The sequence below is a fragment of the Stegodyphus dumicola genome, chromosome 9, assembly GCF_044657685.1.
Source record: "Stegodyphus dumicola isolate Sdum_Otavi_A_Nest chromosome 9, ASM4465768v1".
NCBI classification, from domain to species: Eukaryota; Metazoa; Arthropoda; class Arachnida; order Araneae; family Eresidae; genus Stegodyphus; species Stegodyphus dumicola.
Window position 1 is genome coordinate 69,622,288 of NC_140776.1, and position 14,891 is coordinate 69,637,178.

The 14,891-nt window shown below is 30.2% G+C and overlaps 1 protein-coding gene across 1 annotated transcript in view; it reads right to left on the reverse strand.

Annotated features, from left to right (window-relative positions):
* LOC118186856 (structural maintenance of chromosomes protein 4-like) overlaps positions 1-14,891 on the reverse strand; it is a 139,421-nt gene that overhangs the window by 108,490 nt on the left and 16,040 nt on the right. Inside the window, exons 3-5 of the mRNA XM_085823565.1 lie at positions 14,150-14,292; positions 11,436-11,627; positions 11,147-11,320 (exon numbers count right to left, since the gene is read on the reverse strand). Coding sequence (XP_085679691.1) covers positions 11,147-11,320; positions 11,436-11,627; positions 14,150-14,292 — 509 coding nt within the window. The remainder of the gene's footprint in view (positions 1-11,146; positions 11,321-11,435; positions 11,628-14,149; positions 14,293-14,891) is intronic.

The following is a 14,891-nucleotide window of genomic DNA, read 5'->3' on the forward strand; positions in this document are numbered from 1 at the left end:
AGTAAAAGAATCAAAATTTGGTAAAAGGAAGTGCAACAAAGGGCATTATGTCGAGGTGCCCGCCAATAAAAACGCGGAGAAAACAATGCAAGGCGAAAACGTCGTGCTACAAAAACATCGTGGGAGAATGCATTGCAAAGAGAAAACATCGCAATTCTAAAACATCGTGGTACAAAAAATCGTCGTCGAAAATTAAGCGGTTCAAAAACTTCGCAGTTTAAAAACATCGTTGTTGAAAATATTGTGGTAAAAAATAAAGTATCTAGAAATCATCGCAGACATGCTTTTTTCAAGTTTTAATAATTGTAAATGGATATTCCTATAATGATTTGTGAGCGCAAGATGTAAAGAAGAATAATTTTTACTTTCACATTTTTTTATTAACTAATAAATTTTTGCTGAAAAGTAAGAAGGAAACTTAAGCACAGAAAATTAAATGCAACTTATAGATTATACTTTTCATGAAAAACTACCAGTAAAAACTTTATAAAAATTATTTATTAATGGCCTTTGTTAGTTAACTATGTTGGTTTAAAATTCCATCAAGTGCTATAAGTTGCAATGCTTAAGTTTCCTTCTTATTTTCTCAGCAAAAACTTATTGGTTATTAAAAAATATGAAAGTAAAAATTATCCTTCTTTCCATCTTGTGCTCACAAATCATTATGGGAATATCCATTTACAGTTATTAAAGCATGTCTGTGATGTTATTGTCATGCTATGTTTTGTAGATACTTTATTTTTTACCACAATATTTTTAAACTGCGAAATTTTTTAACCACTTTATTTTCGATGACAATGTTTTGTACCCTGATGTTTTAAGACTGCGACATTTTCTCTTTGCGTTCTTTTTGTTGGCAGTGGCAATAAAAGCAAAGCATATTTTGCTTCCCTTAAATAAAGCTAAGACTAATCATGCTTTATTCCATAAATTAAAATAAATTAAGCTAACACTTACATTTAAAATCATTTGAGTGAAAGAAAACTAGCATAATGCTAAATCATAATACAACACATTTGCCATATATAATACTCAGCCAATCAGCGGCAACCACATTAATTTACCAACGATTGACCTCCGATTAAAATTTGCATAAGGAAAAACTAAAAGCCAACAGTTTTCTCCCACGATGTTTTCGCCTTGCGTTATTTTCTCCGCGATGTTTTCGGCTGTAATCATATGTCGAAGATCAGTAGGTTTTTGGGGGTGTAGAGGGCGATTCGGAAAAAGTGTTTTAGGTGGCTGTTCATGAGTGGAGTCAAAAAACTTAAATTGCATTAATTAAACAATGGATAGAGCCAGGTACTACTATTATTTTGGATTGTTGGAAAGGCTATAATCACGATGTGTTGACTAAAGAAGGATTTAATCATTTAACTGTTAATCATTCACGTAACTTTGTTGATCTAAGTATGGGCGCTCACACCAATACAATCGAAAGCACTTGGAAACATGTAAAAACACATTTCCGAACATATAATAGGCAAAATGAAGCGTCTCTCCACTTGGCTATGTATATGTTTGAACAAAGTTGCTATGAAAAGAAAATTGATTTCTGCAATGTCTTTTTTGAGATTATAAGACATGTAGATTGGGAAAACTTTACCTTTAACTTTTAGATGTTTTCATTGCTCAGTAAAAAAAAAAAAAAAAAAAAAAAAAAAAAAAAAAAAAAAAAAATTTAAAAACAAACCAAAATTACAATTGTTAAAAAAATGGTAAGTGCATAAAAAGGAATGGAAAAACATTAAAATTAGGAAAAAAAAAAGTTTAAAAAAATTCTTCAAATGTAGCTAAGGTAGTAAAAAATGTCCTTATATAAGTGTATACATAATCAACCGTTATGTTTTTTATGTAGATACTTATGTTGCATAGAGTGGAGTGACACGTGAAACAGAGTCTTCGTCCCTCACTCTGGAAACTGCGCATTAAATATGACTGCATAGGCTAATGGTTTCACAATTTTAATTTTTTGTTTTTCTGGGAGGGGATCTTGTAAAGTTCTGTTTTTATTTTCCTTTTATAGCCTGTTTTTGGAGTTAAAATTATTGGCTCAGTTCTAGAATAGGCTGCGTCAATCGATATGTTGTTTACTTGTCTTAGGCTTGGAAATGCCTTTTTATGACATAATATTGCTATGCCTTTTCTTAAAAACAAGTTATACATATGCTATAGCTTCTTATTTAAAGAGTTAGTCAGGCGGAATTTCTGAATATATGAGCAATGCAGAGTTTATTCAATGTCTGATTGAAATGAGTGAAGTGAAAAGAGATCCCTATGTACATGGGCAAAGCCAAGGTAGTGCGCAACGCTGAGGTTGTGTATGGTGTCGAGTTTTTTGCAATTCTCTGATTTTTTTAAAGTGAAAGTAGATCGATGTGTGCACTCTGCTGGAAAAAAAAAAAAAAAAGACAATTCTATATCTACCATTCTACTGGGCCGATTCACAAAATTCAAATTGCATTTTTCATGTCTCGAAAGCGCGACTTAGGATATATATTAGATTTATATATAACACAATTCTAACATAGGTATTTTGACACAAAATCGGACGTTTTCTGAAATAACATGCCAATATTTTTACATATATCGATTCTACAACTGAAATTATGCCAGACTGCCAACTTTTGTAAAATTCTTACGAATAGTTTTTAAAAAAATTAGCTCCTCAATGTTAATTGAACTTGGCATATATTTATTATAATCTCTCTTTTTTTTTATTAAAATTAAACTTTCTTGATTTTTTCTTTCACAGTTTAAAATTTAGGTTCATTCCAAATAAAATTCCCCCATTTTTTTGTGTTTTATTTTAAAAATTTCTATTTTTAAATAATTTTTATAAATTTTTCAAAAAAAATCTTGAATTATAACCTATAAAAGTTTTACCATCATCTTAAAGTAGGTGTAGTTCTAAGCATACCTGCAAAAAAATTAGAGTTTTTGTATTCAAAATTTTCAAAGATATACACGAATTTACATATTTCCGTGTTTTGAAATTTGAAACCTTTTTTTTTGAATGATAATAACACCAAATGTGGTTTAGGGATTTTTGTTACAGTGAATTGCCACAGCTATTTTTAACCTTAAATTTAAAATAAATTTTTACTGAGAATTAATTATATGAAATTTTTCCCTCAATGATGCGTGATACATATTTATTAATACTATATGGAAAACTATTTTTTTAAATTATAGATATTATTCAAATTTTTAACTTTTTTAAAATTTCTTCCCCCCCTTTTTTTAATATTTGTAAGAGTAAATTTTTATCTTCGCTGTGTTATCGTCTGCTACTTTGACTGCATTTAAATTGAATTGTCTAAAACTGAGAAAGTTTGCTTAGTGTTTTTTCTTCACAATGCTTTTAAGCAAACATTGACAGTTTGGGTCATGTCCAAGCTTTAAAAGTTATATAAGTATAAATTTTTACATTAATCCTCATCAAAAGAATGTTTTATGTAGCTAATTTTCTCTCGTATTATAGATTGTATAAAACACATGATCTTTAACATGATTTAGATTGCTTGTAGCCCATATAATAATCAGATCACTCAGTGGTACAGAATAAACACTGTTGGACTGTTTTTTGTTGGATTGTTATTTAGCAAAAAATCTTTTAATTAAAATATTTATTCTTTGGACTTTGCTTTAAACTTTATTTATGGTTAAAATGCCTAGAAAATAAAAAAGCTGTTTTTAACTGAAACACAGTTGATGTAATTGATAAGAATGCAAAATTTATGAAAGTGTAACAATAAAAAATCTTAATTTTCTTGTGGTGAGCACTGAAAATAAATGTAGAAGGAAAGAAGAAAATTAGGGAGAAAAGTAAGCAAAAATTTGAAGGGGAATTTGGCTGTCAGAAATACAAATGTGTTTCGAAAAGTTGGATGCTTTTGAACATACTTTCAGAATACTTCAAGGAATTTGGGTGTTCAAAGAGAAAACACTTGGACATATACACCAGCAAATACCATCAACTGAGCTTGTGCTAACAGAAAAGACAAAAATGATATCATTACAGATTAACGAAAAGTGCAACTGGTTTTTGACTATATGTTTGTAAAAATTTTAATTACATTATAAAACATCATATCATCATAAGCAGAGAATCACATGAGTTCTTAGTCAAATTATTTGAATATTCATTATTCAGTGATGTATGTGGACTAAAGACGTTTTCCCTCTTCAGTCTTTCCTTTCATCTCATGCCTTCAAAATGCTTAGCCTCTAAAGATTGATAAACACTGACCAAATACTGATGAAATGGATTGAATTAGATTATTAAGTTATGGCAAAGCAGAGCTATATGCTTAAAAGAAGGGATGCCTTCGTGAAGAAATTTCTAAGGGAAACCAGCTGGCATATATGTTACAATAAGAAAAACCACTAAAACGACCATGCAACCAACCCGTTCGCCGAGATTTGAACCCTGGAGCGAACTACCAGTGTTCAGCGACTTTACCACTCGGACCTTTGTAGGCCTTTATGAAATGGAAGGCAAGAACTTTATTAAAAATGAATGTCAGAAACACCAAGGTGTTTCGAAAAGTTAGATGCTTTTTAATATACTTGCAGAATGCCTGAAGAAAAAAAGCAAGCCATTAAAAAGAAAAAAATTAATTTTTGCATAGAATTGAGTATTTTTTTTTAATTTAAAACTTTTTAATCTTATGATATTCAATTCTTGCGATTTCAAAAATAAAATATTTGACTAAATATGAATAACATTTTAAAAAACTAAATGTAGTATAAAATTGTGTAAAGCAATGAGCACAATGTTAAAGCTATTTAAAGCAATATATGCAAGTCATCCTAAGTTAAAATGTCGGTTATACATCTTTCTCATTTAAATATATCTTTTCTGAACGGAACACTAAAAGGCGTGTTAACTCTGCTTTACTGTATTTTCTCTTTTAATATATTCAGTTTTCAGACACATAGTAGTCTGAGACACAAAGTATTCTTCCAAAAGAAACGTAATTCAAATAAATAAAATGAAATCCTGGAAAATTTATATTAATAAATATATTTAAAATGCTCAGTTCGAATGAATAAATAGAAAATTTTAAAACAATTATCTGATCTGAAGAGACAATGCAACACAAACAAAAAATAAAAGTCTAAAAATTAAAAAGTTACCTAAAATAAAAACTATGACAAAAAAAAAAAAAAAAAAAAAAAAAAAAAAATAATAATAATAAAAAAAAAATAATAATAAAGAAAACTATTTGAAAAAAAAGTAAAAAAATAAACGATGCACCTTTTATTTAAACTACACACTTTGAATGGGTAAATAGAAATTTTTAAAACAGTTATTCAAAAGAAACCATGCTACTTAAACGACTAAAATGAAATTCAAAAAAGAAAAAAGTTACTTAAAATAATTAAAATTATAATTAAAAATACAATACAGTACAAAGTCTTTAATCTGGTCTCTCATTGGGACTTCGGCGATTCTGGATTATAGACCATCAGTTTAAATCTGGTAAGACGGCACGCAGAAATTATAAAATTAAAAATATGAAACTGTAATTTATGAAATAAAGAGGAATTATGATCTAAAGGATATCAAAATTTACAAAAAAAAAAAAGCTTAATATTTATTTGTTTACTTTATTAAACATTTCTTTCAATGCGCACATGTGTAAAGCATACATTACGAAATTAGAAATTAGAGTCGAAATTAGAAAATTGCAACCAAAAATCTATTTGATGTGTATTCCTAATATTTATAATGACGAGGAATTTGATTTAAATCACATCAAAGGCGGAGTACATCAAGATGAAATACTACATTTAGTAAGGAATTATAAGCCGAATAATATAAAAACATCTGCCCTGAAGATGAGGATAGTGCTGACAGATCAGCTTCCAGTTCATTGCGTGCCGCAACATTTCCCTCCCCTGAAGAGCAGCACGAAATTCATAAGCATATTTCGGAATGTTTAGAGAAACAAAGGATATGCCTTAATCCATTTTTTCCAGCAATTCCACTTTTTGTTTGATGGACATCGAAACATGCTTTCGCTTTGTAGATCCTTTGGCAGCTACAGAATCTGAAATACTTTTTGACATAATCTAAAGTTCAAACTTACTTTTTATAAAATTGCTCTAACAGTCTGCAAAAAAGAATAAGCCAGATCCAATTAGAAGATTAAGGAACAACACAATCTGCAACATTAACTGAAATAGATAATTAGATAATTTTAGCCTAGCTTATACCGTCCGTTATACATTAAACGCGCATGCATAAACATATTATGCGCATGCGTAAAGTTATTATGTGCATGCGTAAATGCATTATGTGTTTATGCTTGAGCAGAAAGTTTGTAGCTTAGAGGTCCGGATTATAGATCATTCCAGTATATGGACATCCGGATTAAAGACTTTGTACTGTATAATATAAAGAACATTATTTGAAAAAAGAAATGATTGTGACTTTTTCCGCTTTCGGAAAAGGAAGATAGGTTGCCATATATTAAGAAATTCCCGAAATGAACTATTCTTGACGCAAACTGAAAAAAAGCAGCAACATAAATTTGTGAATTTCTCCATAAATTTTGCAAAATTCCATATTTAGGCATAATTTGAGTCATAGAATTAAAATATGAAAAGGAAATGGTATGTTATTTCAGAAAAGTCCAATTTTGTGTTAAAATAACTATGTTAGAATAGAACTATATATAAATCTAATATATATCCTACGTCGCGCTTTCAAGGCCTGAAGAACATTATTTGAATTTCGTCAATCGGCCCAGCAGAATGGGAGATATAGAACCGTCTCCATTTATTTTATTTTTTTTTCCGCAGTGTACATGGACACAGAGTTTGTGCAATTCTTTGATGTTTTTCAAGCGAATATAGATCGTTGTGTACAAGGGAAAATGAAGCAGTGTGTGTGATGCTGAGCAGTAATGTTACGTATTTTATGTGCAATGTTTAACATATCGTTTGTGTATTTTAAATTTGTACTGTTGTTTTAATTGTAAATTATATTTGAGACATCTTTTTTCATTTAAATTCTATTTTTAATTGTTTGGTTTTGATATGTTGATAATGCTTTCCGACTTACGATAAATATCGATAGTCCGACAATTTACTCAACAGTAGCAAAACTGTAAAATTGACTTTAACTTGAGCAACTTTTACCTTATTATTTTAATACGTAGTGTTTGCTACCATAATTGCACTAGATAATATGAGTTCTTTGACAGTATGTGCGTGTTTAAGTGAAGCACTGCTTAGTGTTCTAAATTTGTAATATGTATTTTTTTATAATATTTTCTTTCATTGTGAGAAATTAATTTTTTTTTATTTATTAATGTGTAGAATTCTAGTATGCCTACAGAGAATATGACGTGATTTAGGAGTTTAAGAAACTGATATGAAAGCTGTGTATAATGTTCATATAGAATAAAAAATATTTCTCTTTTTTTATTAATGTAAACTTTAAAATTTTTATAAAATAATGAAAATTGTCTAGTTACTGGTATGTAAGGGATTGTGTCGTTGCGCAGCAATAAGGTAATTTGTAAAAATAAATTGAAATGTTTCACAATATGAATTTTAAAAAATCTTTTTTATTTGTATAAATGCTGAAGCTTAAAAATTTTTGAAAATACTGAAGCTGTATATGAAATACAAGTATTAGAGACTGCGACGTTGTTTATCGTTTTAATGATTGGTAGAATTCGCTTACTGTATTATGGTAATTTTAAATATAAACAATTTATTATACTTATTTTCAGTAACGCCTAAGCTTAAATGTAGGAAATGTAAATTTAAAGTAAAGAATTCAATGTTAATTTACAATAATAAACAATTCATTATTGTTATTTTAAAAAGAAAATAGAAACCAAGCGTAGCGTAAATGCGAGAATTCATTGTGAGGTCACAAGCTTATACCCACCCATTTATGGACGTCACACGGCTCCGCCTTCTCAACTTTGTTGGTGCAGCCTATTCTGTCTTTTACCAAATTATTTATTAAGGGTGTAATAGCTAAAGGTTTCTCGTATTGTTTTTAAAATAACATCATTTTAACCTTAATCGTTTTTATTTATCATTCCTTAATCGTGCGAGTTCGTTTGAATTGAATGCACAAGTCCATTGAAAAATGAACAAAATTTATTATTATCACAATAAAAAAAAAAAAAAAAAAAAAATTTCCCCAGATATTCGTACAGAATTACAATATCTCACAGTAGTTATCTTTTAACTACCCAAACATTCAACAGATCTTAATTCGAAATAGCTAGAGAAAGCTAATCTGTGAATTCGTTACAGTCAACAAGAGCAATTTTCTAAACAAACTCTTAAAACAACAACTAACTGACTAACGAATTGAGAGGTTTTAATGTTGCTTATATAAACTTTTTAATTGCGCAAGAATTTTCTGGTATTTTCTCGAAATCAAAAAGAGATATTTATTTATTAAATGTTAAATACACGTGCTCGTTTATTTTTAATTTTCCGGCTTAGCTTTCTACTAATATTCGTCACGCGCTGCACTGCACGGAGAATAAAACAATTTAATTTGTAATTCTACCAACATTAGCTATTTAAATGCCAAATCCGTAACAATATTTTTTTCATTTAAAATTGTGTATAATAGTTGTAAATTTATTTCTATTATCCAAGATTTCTGATGAAATCAAGATGGCTGCCATTTCTGAAACACAGAGTTTCTTTGAAAATCTCGATGGTAATCATTTTTCAAACAACGTATTTCACGCGCTTTGGCGCCAAAACAAAATTCGCAAAACCATGAAGGTGGGCTTTATTGAAGCTGTTCCTTTTCGAAGAAATAATATAGCAAATGTAAATAGCAAAGTGAATATAAAAAAAAAAAAAAAAAGTATGGCAAAACAATGCTCTGTTGAGAATTCTAAAGATTTAAAAGATTTTGTGATTTTGTTGTTAAATTTTATACGGTGCAAATGCAAAGAAAATTATGTTTAATAAATAAAGCTAAAAGAACAAATAAAAATTTGTCTTCTAATTAAGTAAACTGAATACTATGAACTGAGAAAAGACTGAAAAAAAAAAAAAAAAAACTGTACAGCAACACTTGACACTTTATTAGGAATTCTAAAGATATACTGCTTTGAAAAATTCTGTGAATGCTAAGTCATTGACTTGTAAATGAGAAGATAAACTATGATCACTACGGCATTTTCAAATGAAAGCATTAAAATAAATGTGTACATTGGATACATATTTTTCCTATTGTATGAGGGAACAGACTAATAAAAAATATTTATTAATTAACATTGAATCATAATGTTTGTAAATGTATTAGATTTTATATAGATACAATCATCCTATTCAATGTTTTAAATAGCAGCTTTAAGTAAATTGCCACTTGGTACTTTAATTAAAGCTAGTTGTTATTTAAAACATGTAACTGGTAGGACGTCATGTACTGGTCACATCAGATTTTTTTATTACTGCATCCATTTGAAGAAATCAGTTCAAGTAAATGAAACTGCAAGGGTTCATATTACATACTTTAAAAAATTCTTAATTAATGAAACAAAATGAAAAATTATACACATTTCATTACATAAATATTAACATCAGTTCAAATGAATCACAGTTTTAAGAATAATATATAAGAGAAGTAGCTACTTCCTGTAATAAGAACAATCTGAATTCTATTTAAATATAAATTTTCTCTTTCTCATTTTTCCTTTTTAATATATGCATATCTTTGATTGAGGGATTAGAGCAAAATATATGAGAGCTGCCTTTGGAATTTTCTAACAGAAACTACTGTACATTAAAGTTAGTTAAACACTAAAACTGTCAGGCAACCAAACTTCGGAAAAATAACCAGAGTTCTGTAACATTGGAAAGTCCTTATAAATTTAAAAAAAAAAAAAAAAAATCTGAAATGTTTCAGATTTTAAATTACGTCCAAAGGGACGTTTTTTTGACGTTTTGAGTGTTACCTTTATTTATTAAATATCATGTTCTTTGCACTTAAACCATAAAATTCAGTTCAAGAGCAATATCGCAAAATAATGTTAAATTAAGCATATCTTTAGAATTTCCGATATACACAGTCTCGCGAGCTGGAGATTTATAGTATTTTTTTTTCTATATAACGTTGTCATTTCTCGCTTTTAAAGCATTGAGTTTGTAAATCAAAAATTCGTTAAAGTTTTACAAAATATAAAATCTATAATAAAACAAATTCCAAATTTGGGATTTCAGATGCCCATATTCGCAGTAGGATTTCGTCATTCAAAATTCGATGGCTCTATGTACCATTGTTTTATCACAATGCGAGAAATAGACAATCATTTATGCAGATTTTTCATTATTTAATTTCTTCAAATATAATGCAGGACTCTAACATTTTTTGGCAACAGTTTGAAAAGTGAACCGACGTTTATGAGTCCGACACAAAATCGCAAAACGAAAACAATAGTCCTTCAGGGACAAAACCCCTTTGGACTTTAAAAAAAAAAAAAAAAAAAAAAAAAAAAAAAAAAAAAGTCTATGGATATTATAAACATTAACATAATTAAAGGTGTACAACTGTACAACTTTTAAGTATTTCCACTAAACTTTAATTTCATTCCGAACTCAAGTTAATACATTTGCTTTGCATTTAACTTCTTTATACTTCAAAAGCTATAATAAACCCTTATTAACTAAAGTCTTATTATTAGCTAAATAAGCATTCACTATTAACTAAAAGTCCTTGTTTTTCATGCAGATGTTACAATCATCAAAATGTAAACAAATGAATGCAATAAACAGTACAAATAGATTAATCAGATGAGCTTATTGATTCAATCAATTTGTTATTTGCATTAAATTTATATCAGTAAAATGAAGTTCTATGTATTTTAAAATTATTTTTATATTACTTAAATACCCTAGCATGAAAATCTGACCTGATAGCATTAGCATGGCTGACAATTAAACAAATAAGAAAAATGGGAAGATTTGAAGTTTACAAAAGATATCAACAATACTGGGATCGAAAAATCACAACTGCTGACTTATATTAATTCAAGATATAAAATATGGGTATAGAAGAATTTAAAATAACTGAATAAATGTGGAAAATCATATGTACCTAATGCAAACTAATATATAAAGGTTATAAAATTAAATACAAAAATATTACTTGTAAAATCATAAAGCGATTGTAATCCAAATCTATGCCATATCTTTTCAGCAGAGCTGCAACATCTTTATATTGAGCTCGTTTGCCATTTATTTCATAGGTAGAACTGTTATCCTTATAGCCAGTTCTTGACACCGAAAATTTAGAACCTGGCAGTATCACAAAATCATTTCCCTGAAACAAACAAGTTAAAAAAAAATTCTTTAATAAAAATTTTTAAAAATACAAAGGTATAATATTAATATAATTAAAAATACTGAAATGATAAAACTGAGATGATTTAAATTACCTGATCTTTGATAGTTGCAAAATTCACAGTTACAGAACAACTCTGGAGATCGGGGTACTTGTGACTGTTGTGAATCAGTACACTTACTTTTTTAGAACGTATTTTTTGAGCACGGTAACCAAACACAAACAGTAATGAATCAATAACATTTGATTTCCCACTTCCATTTGGTCCCACTATGCAAGAAAAGTTCTACAAAATAAATAAATAAATTATTTTATAAAATAGTTTAACCATCAACAATTTCATTAATATTATTCAATTATTATTTCTGTTTTTACAAAATATATTACTTTAATACTTTACATACACACTTTGCCCCCCCCAAAGACAATTCCATATCTCCCTTTCTAGTACACCGCTTGATGAAATTTAATTTGCATTTTTCATGTCTCAAAAGCATGATTTAGAATATATATTAGGTTTATATACAGCATTGTTCTGACATAGGTATTTTGACACAAAATCAGATTTTATCTGAAATGACATATCGACTTTTCTCCATACTTCTTTTTCTTCTTTTCACTTAGAGCAAGTTTGCGAGGATGATAGATGGTCTGTATGATAATTTACACATTTTGAATCAGCAGTGCAGTACTGACTTTCATGACCAGTCACAGAACAACAATGCCATGCCATGTTTCCACAACATGCGGCCTTTGCATGATCAAACCGACACTGAAAACAGTACAGTGGGTTTGGCATGTAAGGTTTGATGGAACAATTCTGGTAAACTGCTTTAAATGAACTTCGATAGCTCTGGAGATGAGAATGTCAGGATAATATGCTTTGTGTTAACAAGTTGCCCATTCCTATGGATTTTAATTCTGGGAGCCTCATACATGTTTTGCTCAGTCAGTTCTTTTAAAAGTTCTTTCTCGGAGATTGATATTAGGTCTATTTTTGAAATGACTCCTCTGGATGTGTTCAAAGAATTATGTGGAGACACTAATATAATGCTCACCCATATTTGTCATTTTTGGGTGCAAAGAAGATTGTGTATCAGATGTCATTTTGATGAGTAGATCCTGAATAGAGCTTTTACATGTTTTTTGGCTTGCCATTTGAGGCCATAATATGCGCATGAACAAGAAATGGAGATAAATTTTAGGGCATTTGATGCTCTTGCTAACCATGACAGAAATGCATATTCTCTTAACAGTTCCAGAATTTTTCATTTCCATGTGACTAGGAGAAGAAATTAAAGTTGCCATATCGTAAATAGAAAAGATTCATGCCCAATCAACCTACCCACCACACAGCCCAACAAGGGAGCACAGATCCCTGTGTTAGGGCTAGCTGAGCCTATACATAGATTGAAGACCCCACAGTCAGCTTGTCAGCTTTCGCAACAGCAAGAGCTTCTGGAAGTTTTTTCCCAAACCACTGAGATGTAGGACAAGTGACCAGCTGACTGACGCTAGCAGGGACAATTAAGTGCCTCTGTTTGGGCTGAAGCAGAGGTCAAAGTGTTGGAAACAGTACCTTATCCCTTAACTACCAGGATCCACCTTTCCCGACATATGGGTCTCCACACACACCAAAATCATAAGCAGTTATTTTACCATGGTGAAAGAGAAACAGAAGAATAGTAACTGCACCTCACAGTGAGCCCCATTGTCTACAAAAAGAAACCACAAGGGAGAAAAACAGGGAGAAGCAAAAGATACCAGGAGAGGAAAAGAAAGGTCAGTGGGGTTTCAAAATCATGCCTGAACAATTCAGTGAATGTTACAGTTGTTTCTTCAGGAAGGTAATCCTCTGAAGGGCCTGCTATGCTTTAGCTGGGGATACTGGAATGGCCTTTATGCCTAGAATGGCTCTACCAGGAGATAGGTTCCTGACATACTTTGCCCATTCTGCCCAGTGACACCACCCCACCATGGTCAGGCAGCATAGCAGAACCTACGAGAGAGAGATAAATGGAAATATATTGTGACCCTTGATGAACCATGGTTTTAACCAAATGACTGCAACAAAAAATGTCTTAGCGAAAACGAAGAGAGAGGGAAAAAAAAAAAAAATGTGCAAACCTGGTTTTGACAACACAAAGAAAGTTTCAGTAATGGGTGTATGATTGTCACAGAATTCTCTTACAATGGAAAATTTTTAAAAAGAAGAGTGAAAAAAATGTTAAAAGTCAACTCAGTGCACTATCAAGGTAAAGTTTTACACCTGATATTTAAAAAGAGAATTCCAATTCTTTATCTCAATGACTTTCAAAGAGAGAGAAACTTTCTCAAAACAAAGCAACAAATCATAGTACAAAAAGTACCATTGCATTCCTTGAAAAAATGAAAATTGATTTAGATATTTCATATATTCATTTTTGACATATTTCTGAGAAGTCCCCTGACCTTTTACCTATGGACTATTGTGCCTTTGTTCTCTTGAAAAGAGCTCTTTCTAGGCACAAACCCACCATGATTGATGGACACTGGAAAGTAGAGGAAGAATGGAAATTAGTGCTACTGAGAGTTTTATGAAAAGCCCTTCTATCATGAAAATGAGAGTGCAGTCTTATAGTCCAGAAAAAAGGCCTATCAGAGAGAATGTGAAGCAAAATATTCTTTTCATTTTAAACATAAATTAAATGGCCCTGAAAACAGTCTAAAATGTGTAAACACCGTCAGCAATTTGCATGATGAATTAACTAGTCATAGAGATGCTTGATCTCTGAAAATTTTCAAATGAGGTACTCAGAACAGATATACCTTATTAAATGGTCCAATTACATGCTCTCCAGCATACGATTTGAAATCACGAACCATCAACTCAGTGATGATCAGTCTTTCTTTAGTGGCATCATATGTGAGTGCAGGTACTGGAGGAGGAGGTATGAAGATATCCTCAACATCTAAAAAAAAAAAAAAAATCACATATTCAGTTTAGTTAATAAAGGAGATCCTGTAAGAGAAAAACATTCTAAATGAAACAGTAAAAAACAAAGCATTATGAAAAACCTAGAATAATATAAATACAGTGGTATGAATTACTACTGTATTTATATGAATAGACTGAATTTGATTTTTCTAAAATCTTTCATATATGAAGAGTAAAGAAATATTAAAAGCTACTTATTTTAAATTAAATACTGATTTTGTTCAGTGAATGTTAGTTGTTTCTATAACTGTTTAAAATTAACTAAGTAATAGTCGGCCTGCATTGGAAAACATTCTGGGCCAAACTGGTAAGAATTCATTCCAGAATGTTCTCAATCCGTCTATGGCATATCGACAACTTTGTAGCCAAACGGGCGATTTTGTGCCAAATATGGCAACCATGCTGTACCTTGCCATTCTCTGGCAACCTTAAACAAGCCTTGCGGAAAGCTATCTTACCACGGCTGGGCATTTCATAACAATATATTCTATATCAGGGGTGGCCATGGCATGGCTCTTATGTAAATAAAATATATTTATCAAATAATGGTGAACTAAAACTGTTCAGCGTGCA